This window comes from Actinia tenebrosa, unplaced genomic scaffold, assembly GCF_029948245.1.
Source record: "Actinia tenebrosa isolate PJP-AT-01 unplaced genomic scaffold, QUT_ActTen_1.0 PGA_scaffold17__23_contigs__length_9995812, whole genome shotgun sequence".
NCBI classification, from domain to species: domain Eukaryota; kingdom Metazoa; phylum Cnidaria; class Anthozoa; order Actiniaria; family Actiniidae; genus Actinia; species Actinia tenebrosa.
Window position 1 is genome coordinate 7897346 of NW_028292577.1, and position 22175 is coordinate 7919520.

Genomic DNA, 22175 nt, shown 5'->3' on the forward strand with positions numbered 1-22175 from the left:
TAGCTCCGCGGCAAAGCCAGATATGGCTTCTTGTTCGCGCTTGATAGAGAGTTCAAGGGAAACTGTTTACGAAGGAGCTAGCGCATGCGAAAACTCTGATGAGAACAACAACTGCTTAGAAGAAAGAACTTGCCCCCAGGAAGAAATCAGTTCAAAAGTCTCGGATTCAGAAAAGGAAGTGTGCAATTCGGAAACATCGACTGATGGTCAAAGTAGTTCTGAGAGCAAGGAAACAGATGATGGAAACGCATTTGGCCAACAAATTTGTGAACAAAGAAAGGAGTCTAAGAAGGGGCCTGTTATCCTAAAGAGGTTGGGTCCCACGCCTAATGAATGTGAAGAAGACGTTGAAGAAACCCTGCAAGATGAGAACGGCGCAACTAAGAGACAAGAACAGAGACGGCGGCGAACCTCTATGATTCAAGCATATGATTACAGATCTTCAATAGAAAAACCCAGAGAAACGTTCTCAGACAATGGTAACGATCCCCCAATGCGGAGGAGAAGAAGTTCTTGGGCAGGACCGCGATGTGTATCGGAAAGACTTTTCAGGCGCGAGTTTCCTGATGCGCTGCCTCATTTAGGCAGGAACTCTGAGGCTGGAAATGGTGTGGGTGTATCTGGTTTGGACAACTGCGACAGAGCATCACAAAAATCTTACGAAACAGCAGCTAACGATGCTTTTGAGTGTGCGAGAACTTGTGGCTCCGAGAGTTTGGAAGCAATAAAGAGAGATATTTTTCTCCAAAAGTCCAACAGTGTTCCCCTGGGACTTGGAAGCCGAGTAAAGGTTTACTCCGAAGAACCGTTTTATATTCGGCCCAGAAAACTCTCACGGAGGCCAAGTTGGCAGTCGACTAAATTATCCGAAGAAACTTTGAAACGACTACAAGAGATTGCAGATAAAGCAAAAAGTGATAATGGGACGACGACTGATAAACCAGAACCCGAAACCCCACTGGTCAATATTCTACCGCCCATCACACTGCAGAGTATTTATGAACAGCAGTGCAACAAAGAAAAAAGAGAACAGGAGCAAGAAAGAAAGCAACGAGGCACGCTCAAGAAAATTGGGGAAGGAAAATCGATTGATTTGGATGGATTGACAGAGAGGTTAAAAGATTGTCGTTATCTGCGACTTAAAAAAGATCCTAGCCTTTAAACTTACTTTTTTATAGATATAGGTTTCTCTGGCTAAAACATTTCGACTTATAAATATAATTCTGGCAGCATTTTGATAGAAAAGTGAGCCCAATATAAAGGACGTGTGTACAGTTCAAGTGACTCTGAAAAGAAAATATTTCGAAAAAAGTCTAAAGATATTCAAAGTTGTTTCAGTGTCCGTCAGGCCTGCCTGCATGTAATGCATATCTTTCCATAGTTAATGGAACAGACGACCCTTGTTTTCTGACAAGTGTTCTTGTCGTTCAGTGATGATGTTATGGTGTAAAATCAATGTATATAAATATAACAAATAAATTAATGTAACAGCACCAAACGATATAAACAGGTGGGAAAGGGAAAAGGGCGGTCTAGTAATGGGGGCATATCAATAATGTTAACCGTTTACCAGAATTGCTTGTTTATTTATGTTTTACCATATGTTGGTTGAACTCAACGCTGATAAGGTATATACGCACCTATTTCAAAAAACGTCAGTCGAAGATCTGAAACCTGAGACCGAGTAACAACAATGGCGAACGTGAGTTTCCTTTATAGATCGACTGGAATATGAAGCAAGACCTTTTGAGTTAGGATATAATTATTTCGTTTAGAAAGAAAACATAAAAGCACAGCGTTTAGTCTCAGATCGCCTATTTCAGATACCCGACCGACAACCCCTTTTATATATATATATTGCTTGCTGTTGTAAGTTGGTGTTTCACCCTGGCTTTCAACATTGAGCATGGCTGTCCGTTGGTGCCCACAGGGGGCCCAGTTTTCCTCCCAGAAAAATATCAAGTAATATCATGGAATTAATGTTTATTTTCGTGATCACTCGTCGTCAAGTGACTTTATGGCCCACTAGTTTTTCAATGCTAGCTACGGCCTTACATCCTTGAGAAGAACTGTGACAAAAAATGTAGTCTCGCTGTAGTCCAATCTGGCCAAATTTAGCCTGCGTGCAGCCGAACTAACTGTTAAGAGAAAAGTCTGGCTCCATGCAGGCTAGCCAGATTTGTCTTTAACGGCAATGCGGTTAAGCCACTGACTCCAGCAGATGTATTAAAGTCTTTTTATCTGTGAGGAGTATTATCTTGTGGTGAGGATATTATAGATGCATTAGAATCAATGCGACGGGTCATGGTATCTTTTGAATGGCCTGCACACGAATGAATCTACACTTCACGGCATCTTTATTTCAGCTATGCAAAATAAAAAGCAAAAGCACAAGGCTTTCGAGTCGCAACAAGTCGTCAAAATGCCATTCTAATAGACAGCTCGATGTAAGCAAAACTTATCTTTAGAGAGAGGCTTCTCGTGTGAAAATCTTCGTGCAAGTACTGCGTAGAGTATATGTGAAGACGGAGGATGAAACTGGAACTTAAGTGAGACTTTGAGGACTGCAAACAAAATCTAAGACGGACGAAACAGAAAAAAATATCCACGTTTAGGATAGCTACTGAGCTCTTTGTCCAGTTATTTCCTTGAATTCAGACGAAGAATGTCTTTGTCTCATTTTTTATGACCCTCTTCAGCTACAAGACTATGAGTCACTGGTAAGAAATGTAATAAATGATGGAACATTGCCAAAGTGATAAAGGTCAGACTAAAAGAAAGAAATGTTTGAAACTCGCGAAGATGGCCGAAATTTTCGATCGAAAATTTGTATGAAAACATTCGTTGCCGAGGCATCTCTTGCCTTAGGCAAAGGTTTTCTAATAAAATCAAACTTTTCAAAAATCATATTTTCGCGAGTATTGAACTTATTTCCTTCAAACTTCACAATCTTACTAATCATAACATGCTCTTTCCAGCAATGGGAATCATTCTTCTGTTCTGCTTATTTAAATACCCAATAAGAGCTCATTATCAAGAAACTGCGCCCTTTCCTTCGGCACAACAGTGATATCAAACTGGTGATGAACCACAATCAGGAGACACATCTCGATCCATGCTTATAACGACGCGAAGAAAGCTTTTTCCTGAGAGAAAACAAAACTTTTGCCCTCACGCAGACTGTTAAAATAAACTGGAAACACTGAAAAAAAATCATTAAACAACTAGCTCTCTTCTTTGATTAATTAAAATAAACCACTTAATTAATTACTAATTGTCTGCAATTAGTTAAGCCGAATTGAACATTGCATCAGGAGAACTGAAACAATGGAATTAAGATCTACTAACTTCTATTGGTCTAGCTACTATTTCACGGGTAAAACCATTCTAATGTAATGGGGTTATCTTAGAGTACACACACTAAAAGCGTGCAACACTTTGCACTATTTAGTAGTAAATAGTGCTAATTAAACAATAGAAAACAATAGGATTAGCATAATTTAGCAGTATTTAGTGGCATTTATGTTATACACTTATAGTGTTTGTACTCTATGCTAGATGACAATTAAACAGTGATAGTTTTATTTATGGGAATTGCATGCCGCAGGAAAAATTCACCCGAATTATCAAATGGTCTAAATAACGCGCGCGCGCGCTGAGTTTCAGCAGTATCGACCATAATCATAAGATATATAATGTGTTTATAAAGAGATAACCATTCACGTAAATAGAGTAGCCCAGTTTCACGCAGTGCAATGTATATATTGTTTTTCAGTTCTTTTTCGTGGTTTCGAATTTCTCTGTTCCCGCACAACTGTGCAAAATGAAGGACGATGCTCTACGTCGATCTTTTCTTTTCGTTCCAAGCAATTCTATCTTAGGTCTCGAAAACTGACTCTATGAACATTTCTTTACAGTAACTTGCAAATTTCTCGCGCGCTGATTGGTTATTTTTTATAAATCAGTAGAGGACAGACAGATAAAGCTGACGTCAACGAGCGTGCGCACTTTCCGTTAGTTATTTTGATCAGTAAAAATGAGAAGTTTTTATCATTTTTGTTATCGCAAAAAACAATTAGACATCAGTTTTTTATGTGTCTGTCCTCTTATTGACGATAAATTTCGTCATCACATTGTCAAAGTAGTATGCGGATCCACTCGGCGTCCACACTACTTTGATAATGTGATGACGCAATTCATCGTCAATAAGAGAACGGACACATATAAAACTGATGTCTATTTGTTAAATCGATTCCTGCATCTGGTGTGTGAAGAGGGGGGTGCTTATCGTGAATATTATAAAATAATATCTAGCGAAATTATTAGAATCGTTTTCTTAATGATACGAAAACAACAAATTTCGCCCCTTGAAGTTTCTAATGATAGCATTTTTGTAATGATTTTTTTCGGTCGTTTTCTGGGACGGAAATGAGCAAACATTAGACCCAAAAAGTCACCCCCATTACGCATAACGGGAACCCCCCAATCCTTTCGTATGGAACACCTGTTGTTTTTTATCGAGTGACGACCCAAGAAAAAATAATAATAAAATGAATGGAACAATAAAGAAGGAACGATGCAAATAATTCGAATCATGTTAAGACCAGGAATACTATCTACAGAAGGTCACATATGCCAGTCGTTATCATCGTAATGGTTATCGATCATGTTATTTGTCCACGTCTTCTAGTTCGATGTAAAGAAACTCTTTAACGCCTCGGGGTGAGGGGGCTAGATTACTTACGAGTATTCCAGGAGAACTAAGTTAAACTAATGAGAGAGGTAGTGAGATGTGGTATGCGCTGTTTTTCTACAGTGTAAAGTATATATAACTGGAAGTTATATATACAATAGTATATATAAGTTATATATACAATAGTGGGTATGCCTCTTGGTATTCATTCGATTTGACTCTGAATCCAATTTTCCGAGTAAAGTACTTATGGACCAATGATGGCATGCAGTCAAGTCATTAGTATCCAAAACTAAAAAGGTCTCAATAGATTCAACACTGCAGGATATCAAATACTGGTAATATCTATTACCTCGAAACACCCCTGACTTTGATCAGTCCATGCAAAGATTATCTTAGGGTTCGATATAATTTGACAGTTTTCTCTTATACGTGCCTTGATGAAAGACCTCCTGACAAAATACCAGTCGTATAATTAGATTATACGTGACCCTCGAAGAATGTTACTTTACTTTTGTATCATTTATGCCACTTTTAAAAGGTTAAGTCTTCTCAGTGTCATTAAACAAGGCCAGACAAAACCTATGCCTGGATAATGATTAATGTACATGACCAAATGTTGTAGTACTTTGAGCCCGTACGTGTTACCGGCTTGTACAAGACGCAACTTATTCATGAGAACTTATTTTAATCCTTCTATATAATAGCATTAGATGGAAGCCAAGGTTATTTTTTAAGAGAGGATTATAGCAAGGTCTCGTGTCTGTAACATTTACTACAGTTTCTAACTGGTTTTATGTGTTTGATTTTTAGTGTGTCACTCTATAGAATGTAATGCTGAATGCGACGAAGAATGTGTTCCTCCGTGTTTCTGCCTCTACAATCAAACTTACTTACTGCATATTGTCAATGCTATTGATGGGATAAGTGGTCCAATTTTGCTGACAACATCGCGCGCAATTAACATGCAGCCAAAGTTGCTAAGAATGCGAGAAGAATCAACCTGCCATAGCAATATTTTTCCCTTCGTGTCGGGGATATCGTTCAAAGCGAAAAACAGTATTCCTCGCCGGAACAGTAAGACTTCTTATGAAACCACACACCATCAAGACCCCTGCCCTCGTATATAAGGTTACTTCAGAACAACTAACATCAAGTACGGTAACAAGAAAAATCGATTTGAATGTTGTTGTAACATAACCAACAAGAATGCTAACCATTTCGTCGAAGTGAACTCCGTCAAAGCAATAATATTGATTTGATCTTTAAGTCATTGCACAATGCATTTATGATATAAAACAAAGCTGTTATGGTAAATCAGATAACAGCATAGTACATTGAAATGTTGAAAACACATTACATTTATGTACATCATAGCAACCTTTAGCCCGGTCACATCTTTAATTGGATCCCAGCCATGTTTAGATTTCAGTTGTCAAAAAAGGTACCTTATGGAAGGTATGTTTTATATGGGGGGGAGGGGGCTGGGGCTTCAGATGCAGCTGGTGTCACTCATCCACAGAACCTCGTCATCCTTACTGACAATTGACAAATGACTTTTGTCGTGCAAGCGCAGTAAGAATGACTGGGGCCGAAAGTGACAAGGCACTTAATTTCGAAATTTAATACGTGTATGATAGTAACTGACATTGTATTAGATAGGTCCACTCATCTCGTAGCTTTCTGCTTCATCTCTAAAGTGATCTACCAGGTTGTTAATCTCAGCCACACGATCTCGATTCCTCTTTACTTCAGTGTTGTGTATGTTTTCAAGTAAGGTCTGCATGGTAGTGTTAGCACGTGTTACTATGTCGTCCTCCTGTCAAGGGAAAAAGTACAAGGCTATTACTAACGAAGATAGTGGTTGTAATAGTGCTGGTGGTTTGGTAATGGTACTAGTGGTGGTCATGGGTATAGTGATGGTCATGGTGATCAAAGTGGTAGTGGTCATAGTGCTGGTGGTTTGGTAATGGTACTAGTGGTGGTCATGGGTATAGTGATGGTCATGGTGATCAAAGTGATAGTGGTAATAGTGCTGGTGGTTTGGTAATGGTACTAGTGGTGGTCATGGGTATAGTGATGGTCATGGTGATCAAAGTGATAGTGGTAATAGTGCTGGTGGTTTGGTAATGGTACTAGTGGTGGTCATGGGTATAGTGATGGTCATGGTGATCAAAGTGGTAGTGGTAATAGTGCTGGTGGTTTGGTAATGGTACTAGTGGTGGTCTTGTTGATCAAAATGGAAAAGGTGGTGGTCAGCAAGGTGATGATTATAATGTGTCATTATGACTGTGGTGGTGATGATGGTAGTGGTGATGATGGTCGTAGTCATAGTGTGGTGATAATGTGGATGATAATGATGTGTGGAGATGATGGCGGATAGTGGTTTGGTAGTGGTCATAATGGTGGTGGTCATGGTGTCGTAATTATGGTGGTGTTGGTAATGGTGATGATGGTGGTGTGGTGATAATGGTAGCGTGGTAGTGGTGGTGGTGACAGAGGTAGTGATGGTTATTATGGTGGTGTTGGTAATGGTGATGATGGTGGTGTGGTGATAATGGTAGCGTGGTAGTGGTGGTGGTGACCGAGGTAGTGATGGGTATTATGGTAGGTGTTGGTGATGATGATGATGGTGGTGGTGGTGGTAACCACGAAACAGCGCTCGCAGATTCTTACATGGGAACCGATTGGATAGAATGCATGCACAAGTAGCAACGTGTCTCCTCTGGACCCTACATGTGTATTAACCTTGCCTATATCCCTTACCTTGTTGTCTATCTTTAATAGATGCGTATCGTGGGATGCACTGACAGCATTCATGATGGTATCTTTGTCAACGAACAGCTAAAAACACACAAACAAATGATAAACATGAATATCAATACTGTGAAACAAAATATATGGTATAGCCAAAGATAAAGCAGCTTGCGTATGGACTGTGAAAAGCTAACGGCACAAACACGTTCGTGACACGGCAAGGCATTCGCCAGACCAATCACATTGCATGGGAATTAAATCTCCATCCAATCAAATTCCCGGTAGGCGGCATGAACACGGCGCGTACACGGTCACGGCACTGCCAGACCAATCTCATTAATTGCGTGAGAAAAAAATTCGCCAAGCAAAATTCTAGAAAACATTATGGTCACGGTGAGGCATAGCCTTCTCCTTGGCTCTTTTTGATCCTTGGCCTTCCTGTGGCGAGGACAAAAAGAAGAAGGGGGAGGGGGAGGGGAGAGAGAAAGAAGAAGAGAAGATAACTCTAGCTTTTTCTCTCCCTCCCTCGTCATCACTCCTCCTCCTCTCTCGTTCCTAGTTCTTCTCTGCCATAAAATTTAACACAGGGATCCCAACAGAGAATATATGGAGTAGCCTGCGGAGGAGGCTAGGTGAGGCACGCGTATGGCACTGCTCTGGGTATCGTCCTCCTTACCATTCTCAGATCATCGGGTAAGTCTTCTTCCATCTCATTCTTCATCAGTTTTTCTAGTGTCACGACACACATGTCAGACACCTTCTCGTTGTGTGTATTCTCTAGGTCTCGCAACTGCGTCATCGTGTTTATCGTTAAGGATTGGTTCATTAGAGGGGAAAAGTTACCATTACCATAACTGATATATATATATCCCACTTTCTGACTGGTTGAGTGCGCGTGCTTTATGAGATAACACAGCACGTGCTTCTCTTAACACTTGTCTCATTCGATTCCTGCGTGCTTTATAATAACTGCACACAGTATAGCAAGCAAGTTTTTCGTTTCTTTCATAAAATACCAATTACATTTGCAGTTATTTAAATTTTGGATACGAATGACGAATGCTCTCATAAATCATGCGCAACCAACCAATCAGAAAATGATATCTATATCACTTATTTTACAAATCTTAAACAAATAATAATAAAGTTCATTTCGTATGACCATGAAACGTTACGACACAAAATTAACGATACCAGTTGTTCACCAATCACGACGCGCCAAATCACTGCTCATTCAGTGAGAACAGTTACTTGACCAGGATAACGATTACAGCACAGCACTGCACGTGATTCTTTTTTCACGCATTTCTTATAAGACCCAACGTTTTATTGTCAGTAATGTTGGGAAAGTATTTCAAGGATATAGTCCTTGTACGTGTTCCACGAATGAAGTCACCATGTCCGCCATGTTTCTCTCAAAGTCCTTGATAGTGTCCTACATGTAGATAGAAAAACATGAATTATTTTAAATCCGTTTTACTAATTAAATCAAAGACACGAGAGCTAGCAGCAAATGTTATTCCACATATTTAACTGATAACTCGCAGCTAATGCGCCGACTCTCATCAATACGACCCGGGTTAGATTCCCGGGCTCGGTGTCGTATGTGAGTAGAAGTTGGTTCAGTGTTTCCTCTCCTGTGCTTCGAGGGTTATTTTCCTGGTTCCTTGGTTTTACCTTCTTCTGCAAAAGTCAACTACTAAATTTCAATTCAATCTGGCGTCGAAAGCTTAAACATTAGTCTCTGGCTCAGAAGAATGAGTAATACGCCTTGCTTGTCGACGTAAATTTTTATTTTTTAAACAATTGCTAAATGTAATAAAAGTACAAGACGATTCCAAGGTTGAGATATGAAATATTTCGTATTTGCGCACAACACGACCATGGTACCAGAGCTTACATATGTAGCTCGTCCTCCTCCTAAGCCTGTACACCCTTTGTGGGGTATAGGCCATCAACTACAACTGAACGCCAATATGTAGCTCCTGCAAGACCAGAAAAACCAACATAGACACAGCCATTACTAACCTCCAGCTGATCCACAAGTTGCATCTCCAGCCCCATCAGTGAATCCCACAGTTTTGCTACCTTGTCTACAATCTCATTCATCATACTCTCTAACATATTGACATCACTGGTATTCGAGTAGTCTATCAAAGCCTTTTGAAGTAAAACAGCAACAACGTTACGTTATAAATAAATAAACTAAACGACACGTGCGTGGGTGCTCGGAGGCGTTTGTTGGTACAAGGGTGACATTTTTTTTCCTGGTCAGAAATTTAGAACTTCATTCTAGATTTTTGAAATCCTTGTTGAGATGCAAAATTTATAAAGGTAACAGCATGTCCACGAAAGACAGCTTCATCTTCAGTCCATATTACGAAGGTGAGTAAAATTCACAACTTCCCGGTACGCGGCCATGATACGGCAAAGGAGGTCTGTATCATCCGTTTATCACAGACACAAATTCTGACCTGCTGGGCATGAGTAACTGTATACCAAGAGAATATGAACTAAGAGAAGGAATAACCGCGCCCCATCATGAGCACTCTTTGATGCTATTTTTATAATCATTTATTTGATCGTTTGTTTTCCTTTACTCGCATGCTGCGCTACCCTATTTGCTCATGTTTCCTTTTTTAACGTAAGCAAATAGCGTAGAACGCGCGCAGTATGCGCGTGCACAAGAACAAACTATGGCAAATTAAAAGTGATTCTAAAAATAGCATCAAATGATGTCTATGATGGTTACAAGCATAAATACCAGAGATTCCTTCTCTTAGTTCATTTTCTCTTGCGTATACTAATCAGCTCTTTCACGCATTCTTGTCATACTGTCAATCTTTTAGTGGCAGTCCTACCTTTTTCTTGAATTCTATATATTCCTGGATGTGAGTAACACCATCTTTCTTGTTTTCCAACAGAGCGTCTTCCAAACTGGAGAAGAATGAGTCTACTTCATCTTTTCGTTTAGTTCTTTCTCGTAGACCAAATTCGAAGATATCACTGCAGATCGACATGAATTTATCCTTGAAATTAAGAACAGTCAAGGAAAAATGTAACCACTAAGGAGCATTGGTCAAATTTTTGCAAGGTCCGGGGGGAGGGGGAAGGACACTACCTATTAACCTAAACAAATTATTCCCCACCCCTCTCCCCTAACTACATGCATTGTTTTCCCATTTTTAATGGAATGGAAAAGGAAGGACATTAGGTTTTGTGGATCAAGAAGGGAAAAAAACCCAGAAAAAAAAACCTCAGATCAAGGGAGATATCCAACAAACTCTACTCACAGTTGATGCCGAGCCCAGGAAAGTAACCTGAGACCTGCCCCCGCCCCCCCCCCCCCCCCCAGAGGTGAGAGGTGAGGGTACTACTACAACACCTTCCTTGAATCCCATACATGAAGAAAGTGCAGAAAGACTTCAATGGTACTAGATAAATGTAGTAGTACAAAAGGATATGCTGTGATAATATCTTCCATGCCAGGCAGTGCTGACAGTTTTTCACCATCAGGATCATCATTATACATGGCATCAAACAGATGAGAAGTGTTTAGGTCTTCAACATATGCTTCCTGTGGTCACAATAAATGAAACATTATATCAAATTATCTCAATATGATATGCCTCTTTTTTGTTTTTTCAATTTAGGTAAATTCTTGATCAAAAACTTGCTAATTTGGGCTATTAAATATGATGTTATCCTTATCATGTCAATCATTATTATCAATTATAATTTATCATCATTTATCATTATCAGTCATCATTACCATCATCACCATCTTCAGTCATTGTGATCATCATCACCATTATCACCATTAGTTATCAAAATCATTAGTTATTATCACCATCATCAGCCATCATTATCATCACCATCACCATCACCATCACCATCACCATCACCATCACCATCACCATCCCCATCACCATCACCATCACCATCACCATCACCATTACCATTATCACCACTATCACCATCAGTCATCATCAGTCATCATCACTGTCCATATCATCATCAGTCATCATAATTACTATCATCATCATCAACAGTAATTATATTATCATCAGTGACATCATTATCATCACTATCTTCAGTCATCATCACCATCATCAGTCATCTTTACTACAATTATTAGTCATCATCATCATCTCCATCATCAATCATCATAATCATTGTCATCATCACTATCATCAGTAATCAACATCATTATATCATCATTCTCGTCACTGACTAAAAGTCATTCTAAATATACTGACCTTGTGTAGCTGTCTTTCATTCTCTTTAGCTTCCTTCTCCATCTTCTTCCGTTCAGTGACTGTTTCATCATGTACCAGCTCCTCAATAGAATACTTATATTTCTCCATAGCCACTTCTCTGGCTGTCTCATCAACTAATCTAAAATCCAGATACACCAGGTCTGGCAGATGTGCTATCACATATTCCTTGTAATTAGCATCTTCACAAAAAGGGTTGGAGCTTAGGTTCAGGGTGCGCAGGCTTTTAAACTGTCTTAAATATAGTACCTAAAAAGAAAAAGAGTTTAAATTTATTTATATTTTTAAATATTTATTTAAAGATTTGCCAAAGGCAGATTCCCCTATTGGTAAATTACCAATTGAATTGCTGTATTTACGGGAAGCAATGGTGGCATGCGCTGCTAATGCGTCACCTCTCACCAATGCGACCTGAGTTCAAGTCATCAGATCTTGATGTCGTATGTGAGTAGAGTTGTTTGCTGGTTCTCTCCTGTGCTTCGAGGGTTTTTCTCCGGGTTCTCCAGTTTTCCTCCCTCCTCAAAAATCAACTACTAAATTCTAATTCAATCTTTGGGCTTTCACCTAGTTTGGAGTCTAGCTCTGTTGTGAGTCTCATGCTGTGATACAACAGCTAAAGTTAGTAGATTTTTTTTTTTTTTTAGATTTTTTTTTATTTATAGTAGATCCAACAGTCAAATATTTATTTGTCTTTGACTTTATTTACTTACATTATCCAATTGTTTCAAATTGTTATTACCAATAGAAAAGACATGGAGTTCTCTCAGACTGTCCATATTTTCTATCTTTGAGATCCTATTATTGTACAGGGTTAGGTCTTTTAACTTAGTGAGCTTGCTCAGACCCTCAATCACCTCAATATTATTAAAAGACAGATCTGAAAGAAAAATAAATGTTGATGCAAATTTTAAAAAGACACACGAATCAAGTCTGTTATTTCATTTCCACAAATCTTATTCCCATTTCCCAATTAGATTATGACATGTTGTGACAAACACTCATGATGTCATAAGCTATATCTATGAATTACCTACCGTGTTTATATCAGAGGACAGCTCTAGACACATTCATGCAAAATCCTCCAAAAAAATTTTTTATGAAAGCATTATTCAACAGCTGATATGTCTCTGTGCTGCGATATAAAGCTGTAGAGCACTCGTGAAGAGAAACTCTCAGCTATGCCTTATGTTCCTAAGCTTGCTTTTCTTTTGCTCTACAGCTTCTAGCGTGTTTATATCACAGTACAGAGACATGCATGCACATTTTATATCCTTTAAATGAGAGTACTCACCTAACCATTCAAGGTTGACTAGCATGTCCAAGCCTTCAATCTTCTCAATAATGTTATTATCAAGTTGTAAGGTAGTTAGATTAACAAAACTCCATAGGTTGTCTATCTTTAGAACATCTGATTAAAAGAGCAAAAAACATTATCAAACCCTTTCTTCTTGCTTCCTTAATATCAGACAATTGATACGAATAAAATTAAAAATATTACAAAGGTACAAGCTTTTTGTTCATAATAACACTTTTTAAGCTTTAATGTCAGTTATTATTATACTGTACGTATATTGAGATTCAATTATTTGACCCTTTGTTAGAAAAAAATATTGTCATGTTACTCTAAGCTTCAAGAAATTCATGTAATTGAGGAAGGATATCTTTTAGATATTGAACAATAAGCTTTCGTTTTCCATACTTTTAAAGTCCAATCTCAACGACAGCACTTCTCCAAAGTCAACCCCTTCTTGTTTAGCGATCCTTCCTGCTTCTCCTCTCGGTCCTTGTTCCTCCACAGCCTGCTTGAGCATATGCTCATCGATAACAGAAGGCTCTATAGTGTCGTAAAGACGGCTCATGGTTGAAAAAAGCTAGAAATTCTCCATTAAAACAAAGAAAAATTTGTAATGTTTTTTTCTCGAAATTCAAAACTTGTGGTTGTTGAACGTGTTGTCCTGGACAACCAAACCGTGGAGGACTAGGGACAATCAGACGTGACGTATTTCCGGTTCCCCAAACAACACAATTTTTACCTATTTTTTCTCTATAACAAACAATTCTAAAGCTACAAAAGTAACTATATTACTTAGGAACCAAAATGAACCAGATAAGTTTGAATTTGTTTGAATATTTTGTCTTTTTTTTTTTTATAAAATGGCAAAAATGACGTCATTGTGTGTGATGCAGAATACCCAGAAGTCTTTTCGGGTTAGCAAAACAGCCCGAAAGGAATCCTGGGTATATCGTTAAACTAAATGAAATAACATTGTAAAGTAAAATATTTTTTCTCATATTTAAACCAAAAATAATAATTCAAAATGATGGAATACGAGTACGAGATCGACCCCAGGTAAAAACTCAATCATTATTCTTTCAATATCATGAGTTTCGAGTCGTAAATTGAGTTTAAATTGAGTTTATTTGGTGTTTATCTTGACAGGGGTCTTCAAGGCAAGCCAGGATCAGTGACTCTAAGGAAAGACAAACAGAATCTAATTGGAATAAGTATTGGTGGTGGTGCTCCTTTATGTCCTTGCTTATACGTCGTACAGGTCTTTGATAATACTCCAGCAGCTAAAGATGGAGTTTTGCAAGCTGGAGATGAAATTGTAGGAGTAAATGGGAAGTCTTTACGAGGAAAGACTAAAGTTGACGTGGCTCGAGCGATCCAAGCTGTGAAAGTATGTCACGAAAACATTGTATTTTTTATTATATCTCCTTGTAAAAATTTTAAATTTTATTTTTGCAAGAATGCAAATTTTAAGTAGGGTCGAAGTTGTTGCCGAATTTTTATGTGTATTGTTCAATCTTGTGATTAAATCAATCTGTTCAACACAAAGATCAAAAGAAGACTGCAATGCTTGAATGGGTCTTTAATTATTTATATTTAAGTTGTATTTTGAATTCTTTTTTAGTTTAAATCATTTTGGTCTAAATTTATCCTACCCCTGTATATAATTGGTACAGTTTAAATAGATAAATGTCCAGTGAAAAAATATATAACAGTTGTCACTGACTGAGAATTATAACTAATATTCCAGGACGTTTCTGTTATGTTACTATAGAGGCCCTATTGGAGGTGGGGATACCCATGTTCTCCATCTGAATTTCACAATTTTAGAAGGTTCTTTTGTCTCTGTTGGAATTTACCCCTAACAGAGCCTCACTGTCAGCAATTCATTAGATTCATTCGCAGTCTGTTGTTCGTTGCTAGTTTTTGGCTCTCTTGTTGCCATTTCAAGGCCATGTCACTCACCGAAATTTACCCCTAACAGAGTCTGACTATAACCTTCCTCAGCAATGATAGAATGACAGGATAATATGTTGATAGATGAATTTTAGCCATCATTGACGAGGAAAGTTATACTGTAGCAACATAACCAAAACATCCTGGAACATAGCATAATTTCCAGTCAGTGACAACTCTTATATATATTTTTTATTAGTTAACATGCCCAAATGCACCTATTTTTAAATTTAGATAAATGTCATTATATTGTTATGATTATGATTATTATTCTCTTAGGAGGAAGTTTGTATAAATTATGTCAAACTTCATGCTGACCCAAAAGAAGGCAAAAGTCTTGATATCAGTAAGTTCCTTTGCAAATAGAAAATTTATTACTCTATGTTTAAAAAAACAGCTATGTGCCCTGTTATGCAATAGAGCTTGCAGGAATTGAGTGATGAATGAAGTGAGATGTAGCTGACACTTCTTGAGTGCTTACGGCATTTTCTAAGTTTTGCATTTTACTAGAAACTCTACGCTCTATCAGATGCTCTATATAGAAAGAAAAACTGTTGGACTTATAGTTTCAATATCATTGGTTTTCTTACACTTCCTTTCAAAGTTGGTGGTACGCGCATGGTTGGTGTCAGCACTGTGCTCTGTTCACTAAAACATGGTTTTCTTTCACTAAAAAATGACTATTGACTTTGGTAATGCATTATTTTAAAAGAGTTTTTTTTAAATTTAAGTAATGAAGAAAATGAAGCATCGCATGGTAGAAGGCATGAGTTCTTCAACGGCTGATGCTCTTGGACTTAGCAGGGCTATTCTTTGTAATGGTAAGCTAATATGAGCCTTCTTTGAGTGCCTGTAGAAAAAATATTGAAGCACAGGGGAGAACAAGCAAACAACTCTGCTCACATACGACACAGAGCCAGGAAATTGAACCTGGGTTGCATTGGCAGGAAGTGGTGCATTAGCAGCACACACCATCCATGCTTCCCCTTCATTTATTTTTGGGACGTCCTCCCATTCCATCTCATTTCTTCATTTCTCCCTCCTTTTCTTTCTCTCTCTCTCTTTTCTTCCCTCTATCCATCCATTTTTCTCTTGCTTCCTTTCATCTTTTCTAATTTGTCCTTTCTTTTTTAGTAGCCCATTTTTACATTTTTCATTTCACACTTGCTTTCAACACTGTGATAGAACTACTGTTCCCAGGGCTTCAGGTCTTATGTTCATCAAATTTTGTTTTTATTCAGATGGGCTAGTCAAAAAGCTTGATGAATTAGAACAGAACTCAAATGTCTACAAAGGTTTGTTATATATTCACTGTTATGTACTGAAATAAATACCTATGAGGTCAAACCTCCCATCCTAATATTTGTTTGTTTCAGCTCAGAGCAATAGCTAGCATTATTATTTAATTGGTATTTTTAATTCTGTCATGACAGGTTTAGTGGATCATGTTCGGCAGTATTTACACAGTTTTTACCAGCTTGCACAAACTAACAAAGGTATGGCTGTGATGGAAACATTTATCCTCTCAATTCTTCCAGTGTGTCATTTTTTGTTATTCACAAAAAAATAGCAAAATATTAACAATTAATTTTATTTAATGGAATAAGTTGAAGAATAATTTTAATGACTTGTACATTTAGGGTTTTTTTTTTGCATTGATATTGTATCTTGATTCATTTTAAAAATTATGAGCATCATAAAAAACATATATATTATATATTCTATATTTTATGGCCATCACTTCCCCTGAGGGGCTTTTCTGTGAGGCTCTCTTCACTCCCATCACCACTATGTTTACTAATTACAACACACAACACTCAACTCACATGTCCCCTGAGGGGCTTTTTCATGAGACTCCCTTCACTCCCATCACCACTTTGTTTACTATTTACAAAACACAACACTCAACTCACATGTTTGAGCAAAATGGGGGTGGCTAGCTACCCCCTTCACTACCCCCTGGATCCACCTCTGACTTATTTGGTTCAGTTGAGAATTGACCCCACTACTCCAGGTTTAAACTGTACAGAAATTAGAGACACCGCAGTGCATACTGTAGCACCCCATTGAAATTACATTAACACTTTTTTTTATTTTCTATAGAGCTTGGTGATATATTTGCTTCTATTGGAGTCAGAGAGCTTCAACCTAATGCCAGTGAGGCATTTGCTATATTCAGTGATGCTCACAGGTGAGTGCTCACTGTATAAATCAGTGACTGTTATTGATACATGTAAACAAACATGTTTTTCCCACAGTTTTTATACTCACTTCACCTATGACGTGAGGAATGGAATTTCCCTAAGGGGTTGGGCAGGTTTCAAGAAGCATCAAACACACTATACTATTCAAATATCAAATAATATTCCTTAGTAAAAATACACAGGTGATTATTGAAAATCTCGCTCGCTGATTGGTCGAGAAACTCACACTATCACACGATAATCACCTCCAGCAATAATCCAAAATGGCGGCCAGCAACTTTGTTGCTGTTACAAGAAAAAAATATCTCTTATCTTCTTTATTTTCTTTTTTTGAAAATAAATTTTTTTGTATTTATACTAAAACAATTATTTGCCTCAGCCTCAGTGAATATCGGAGAATATTTACCTCATTGCTTGAAGACTTGCGTCTTGGTAAATTTTCCCCGATATTCACTTTGCCTTCGGCGAATAATTGTTAATTTGAAATATTTTTTTCATTTCTAGAAATTTTGAAAAACTGGGAATGGATTTCTTGAAAAAAGTGAAGCCAATGCTTACAGACCTCAACACGTATCTTTGTAAGGTATGTTAAGAACTTAATTTTCCTTGGTATTTATCATCCTTTTCTTTCCTTACTTTTTCCTGCGTTTTTCTGTTTTTCTTCCCCTCACCTTTCAGTCAATTCATTCATTTCTTCATTTTGGTTTTCTTGCTGTTCTCAAAGGCCATTCCAGACACAAGATTAACTATTAAGAAATATGCTGATGCAAAGTTTGAATATCTGGTGAGCATCATTTGTATTTGTTTGTACAGGGAAACGCCCTGGGCTCTAGAGTATTATATTGCACCTTTTGGCTGTAAGAAGTGACCAGTCCAAGGCACAAGGGAGTGAAAGGAATCTCTGGGTGCAAGCATTAATCCTTTGAATTTGCTGAACCAACCAGAGGCCTAAATTATAACACAGAGTCAAAATACAATATGTTGGAGCAACAATAAATAACCTACGGACCCCAGGGTATTAGGGAAATGGTCAACTCTCCTGATAGCCAACTCACCCTAAGTCAACTCCCCCAAAGTCTGACTCCGACGAAGGACTAGCGTCCGAAGTGTCAGTTTTTTCACCTTTTCACGGTGTATAATTTACCTTTTTATTATTACTGTTTCATTAGAAACACCGACGCAGCTCTCAATAGTTTTTAGCTAGTTATCTCTTTGCCGATAATCAAGGTCAACTTGCCCATAATCTTAGTTCTCCAGCGCACTTCTTTCTGAAATTTCTTTATGTTCACACCTTTTTTAAGTCTACATGAACAGTTTTTTCTAACACTTGACTTCTTTCTTCTAGTCCTATTGTCTGAAAGTAAAGGAAATGGATGATGAAGAATATGCATATGCCGTGAGTTATTATTTTATATTTGTTTTATGTCCTGTGAAAAATATAAATTATGTTAAGGGACAAAAAGCAGCTATTCTGGTAACATTTTGATTCAGAAAAAATGGTGTGCCAGTATATTTATTTGCATGCTCTGGAAGGTCCTGAAACATAAGCATTTCCGTCATGTTGTCAATCTTCTAGGCACTTCATGAATCACTTTATCGTGTTGAGACAGGAAACTATGATTACAGGTGAGAAATAGTTTGCAAAAGAAATATTTATACAGGTTTCAATCAATATTGATCTACTAAACCAAAACCAAACACCAACTTAATCAGACCCTTAAACAACCTCTGGGCTGATCTAAGTCAGGGCATGGCTAACTCACAGATCGATCCCCAAAACAACCTCTGGACTGTTCAAACTCAGAGCATGGCTAACTCACAGATCAAACCCTTAAACAAACTCACAGATCAAACCCTGAAACAACTACTGGGCTGATCTATAAAGTCAGGGCATGGCTAACTCACAGATCAAACCGTGAAACAACCTCTGGACTGATCAAAGTCAAGGCATGTGAATAACTTACTTATTTAATGTTGTACTATAGAGTTGTACTGAGATGTAGACAGCTTGCAAGAGAGAGATTTGCCAAGCTTAGACAAGATGTTCTTATCAAACTAGAACTGCTGGACCAAAAGCACGGTAAGTGAACAAAATGCCTTAATATTAACGATGCTACTTCCCTTTCTATCCGTTTCTTACTAGGCGCAATGATTTCCCATTTCAGGCCATGTGTTATTCTCTTGAATTCTTATTATCTCGTGAAATAACTGTTATAATTCTTGCATTCTGATTGGTTGGGAGTGCATGCTTTATATATTCTCCGTTACGCGTCGTGCTTTTCCTAACATTTCTCTTATGTTATACCAACTTTCTTCCGCGTTGTTTATTGAAGAAATAGAAAAACTCGCGCGCGTGCTGTGTGCAGTCATAAAGCCAAGAGGGATGGCAGGACGGCACACAGCACAGCAAGCAAGTTTTTTATTTCTTTTATAAAATACAAATTACAATAACCGTTATTTTAGATAGGAATGACGCAACTGAAAGTGCGCGCGCGTGCAATGTACTCTCATAAAGCACGCGCTCCAAACCAATCAGAACGCGACATTCATAACATTTATTTTATAAAACTGCTCACAGCACGCGTGTGCGTTTCCTATTTCTTCACTCGTGTCTTGTAGTGGGAGCAATGGTTTGCTAAATTTCTTCAAATTCATATTCCATCTTAAACAATCCTATATCCTTTTCGATCGTTAATCGTGACTTTTTTCTTTTCTTTTCTTCTGGGTTTCTAGTTCAAGATATTGTGGTTCAACTTCAACGCTTCGTGTCTGCTGTCGCCGTTTATCATGACAGTGCGTACTCTGTACTGAAGGATGCCAACGTGTTTCCTATCGAGGTTGATCTGACGCGAGGAGCCCTTGGAAGCACGCTAAAATAATACATCAAATTCCTCTATCTTCTATTGCCCCCGCCCCGCTCCGCTGCAGCCCTAAGTCTCACTCACTAAGCATTCCAACATTAATGATCGCGATAATGCTGGATTGTTTAGAGTTTCATGTGAGATGATAAGTTGCCTCTTGCCAACCATTCATGATCTAGACATATTTATCTCAATTTGGGACCATTTAATTTAGAAGGATTTCTTTCTTTTAGTTGGCCAGGTTTTGGAGAATAATGGCTTCACTTAGTATTTATCATTTGAAGAAGCATTGTTTAGTTACTCTATTTTGCTTACTCTACCGCCGAGGGAACGGCTTTGCTCTCTTTTTTTAACTGAATGGTCCTTGAGCGATCATATCAATTCCTGGTTTAATAGGGATAAGGTCAAAACAATAAATACCCGATTTAAAGGGGAGAGTTGGGTTGGTACCCTACACCTCTTAAGGCGCGATTACACAGAGCAATTTTCTCTGCAACTTGTCTTGCAACAGCGTTGAGACACAAGTTGCAAGAGTGTTTAGACGATGTAGCGAAGAAGCAATCGTTGCCAAAAATAGATACTTGTTCTACTTTTGGCAACGATTGCTGCAGGCTTATCTTGCAACATTTTATTTTTTCAAATTGCGCTGTAGGTTACACGCTGCAATGCTCCATGCAACTTGTGTCGCAAGACAAGTTGCAGAGAAAATTGCCCCGTGTAATCGCGCCTTTCAAAGCAAATTGAAGTCTCTTCAAAATTAAGAGACAATTACAGGTTCACATCGGATTCGTTTGTATTGGACCATTGTTTTAACCTTATCCAGTACATACTAACAAAACAATCGAGAGTGAAAACTAAAAGGTTTAAATATATAATTGTATAGTATACGCGGAATTAACATTATATTTAGATGTATAAAAGTTCTCATATAACAATAAGATGGGTATTTATTTATAATCCCAAATAGAAGCACTATAATGCTTCACTCCGCTTCGTTAAGCCGTTTGAACAAAAGAGAACATTTTAAAAATCGTTCACTATTAATTCCCGTGGATGAAAAGGCTTTGAAAATGATAATTAAATGAGTTAAAAAGGTTTTTGTCTGTCCTAGTGAATTCTGAAATAATTGTGTTACTGATGTTATGGTGCTATTCGCCTTTCTCCCACCCTCTCATAGGCTCTAATTATGTTAGCTTGATCTGTTATTCTTTATGTCCTTCAATTTGTTCTTCTAATAATAATACATGGATTGCAATTTGAGTTTATTTGGAGTCCAGTCCACCGAGTCCATGTTTTATCGCGAGGAGAAAAACCCTCGAATCAAACTAACCTAAGGGAGAGACATCAAACTATACGGCTGACGTGATTCCAATCGAGTCCAGGACTCAAACAACCCAGAAGTGACCAGGCACTGCACGCGATAACCACCCATGATTCCCGGACGATTTGCGCTAGCCGTAATATGTTTTAGTCCATGTTATAACAAATCATGGTTAGTAAAAAGAAATAACATTGTTCTATATGGAACCGCGAATCAATGCAATATGGAACACGGTACCCCAAGAGTTTGCCCAATATGGAGTGATATCTCTCAGCGAGGGATCGACGGCTCGAACTGAAAAAGTGGCTCCAAATCGGATGGAAATCAGTACAAACCTAGATTTAAAAAATATAAAAAACAGGTCAAGATAACTTGAAAAGTTAGGAGCATTTATTGCAGCATTTTCAAAGATAATCCATTTTATACACTTAGTTAAATCCCGACGAAAGTATAGCTTAGTAAAACCCCACAAAAACATGACCGTTGTGCTACCTGATATCATAGTGATATATATGCAAGACATCCTGAAAGGCTAACGTATAATTAAAATTATTCTTTAAAAATTAATGAGTACTTTATCTATAGATAGACCTTAATTAACAAAAATTGCGTAGTTCTTCCTTTAGCCACAACACGATGAATAATACTGTTATGTGATTGGCTGGATTCATCTTTATCATAGAAAACTTATTGGAAAATCCAGAGGAGATAATCATGTTTATTTATCGAATATTTTATAAAATCGAGAGTATAGTCAGTGCTCGTAATGAAAAAATCTCCACGAATTTGTTTTATTAAAAAAAGCTTATCTGTAG

General features: G+C 37.8%; 2 protein-coding genes across 2 annotated transcripts; one reads left to right on the forward strand and one right to left on the reverse strand.

Moving 5' to 3' along the window:
• Positions 1 to 1968: 1968 nt before the first annotated feature.
• LOC116291224 (dynein regulatory complex subunit 3-like) lies at positions 1969 to 13656 on the reverse strand. The gene is made up of 11 exons (XM_089031762.1): positions 13427 to 13656; positions 13019 to 13135; positions 12438 to 12604; positions 11710 to 11976; positions 10915 to 11027; positions 10312 to 10486; positions 9479 to 9610; positions 8817 to 8885; positions 8127 to 8252; positions 7460 to 7537; positions 1969 to 6512 (listed from the first exon to the last, which is right to left on the reverse strand). The coding sequence occupies exons 1-11, from the start codon at positions 13584 to 13586 to the stop codon at positions 6348 to 6350; spliced, it is 1569 nt and encodes a 522-aa protein (XP_088887888.1). The 5' UTR covers positions 13587 to 13656; the 3' UTR covers positions 1969 to 6347.
• A 309-nt stretch (positions 13657 to 13965) lies between these two features.
• Positions 13966 to 21134, forward strand: LOC116291221 (PRKCA-binding protein). The gene is made up of 13 exons (XM_031698361.2): positions 13966 to 14077; positions 14168 to 14408; positions 15254 to 15320; positions 15706 to 15795; positions 16216 to 16269; positions 16408 to 16470; positions 17078 to 17165; positions 17683 to 17761; positions 17903 to 17962; positions 18524 to 18574; positions 18755 to 18804; positions 19164 to 19258; positions 19912 to 21134. Exons 1-13 carry the CDS (start codon positions 14046 to 14048, stop codon positions 20055 to 20057), a joined length of 1116 nt encoding a protein of 371 aa, XP_031554221.1. The 5' UTR covers positions 13966 to 14045; the 3' UTR covers positions 20058 to 21134.
• Positions 21135 to 22175: the final 1041 nt, after the last annotated feature.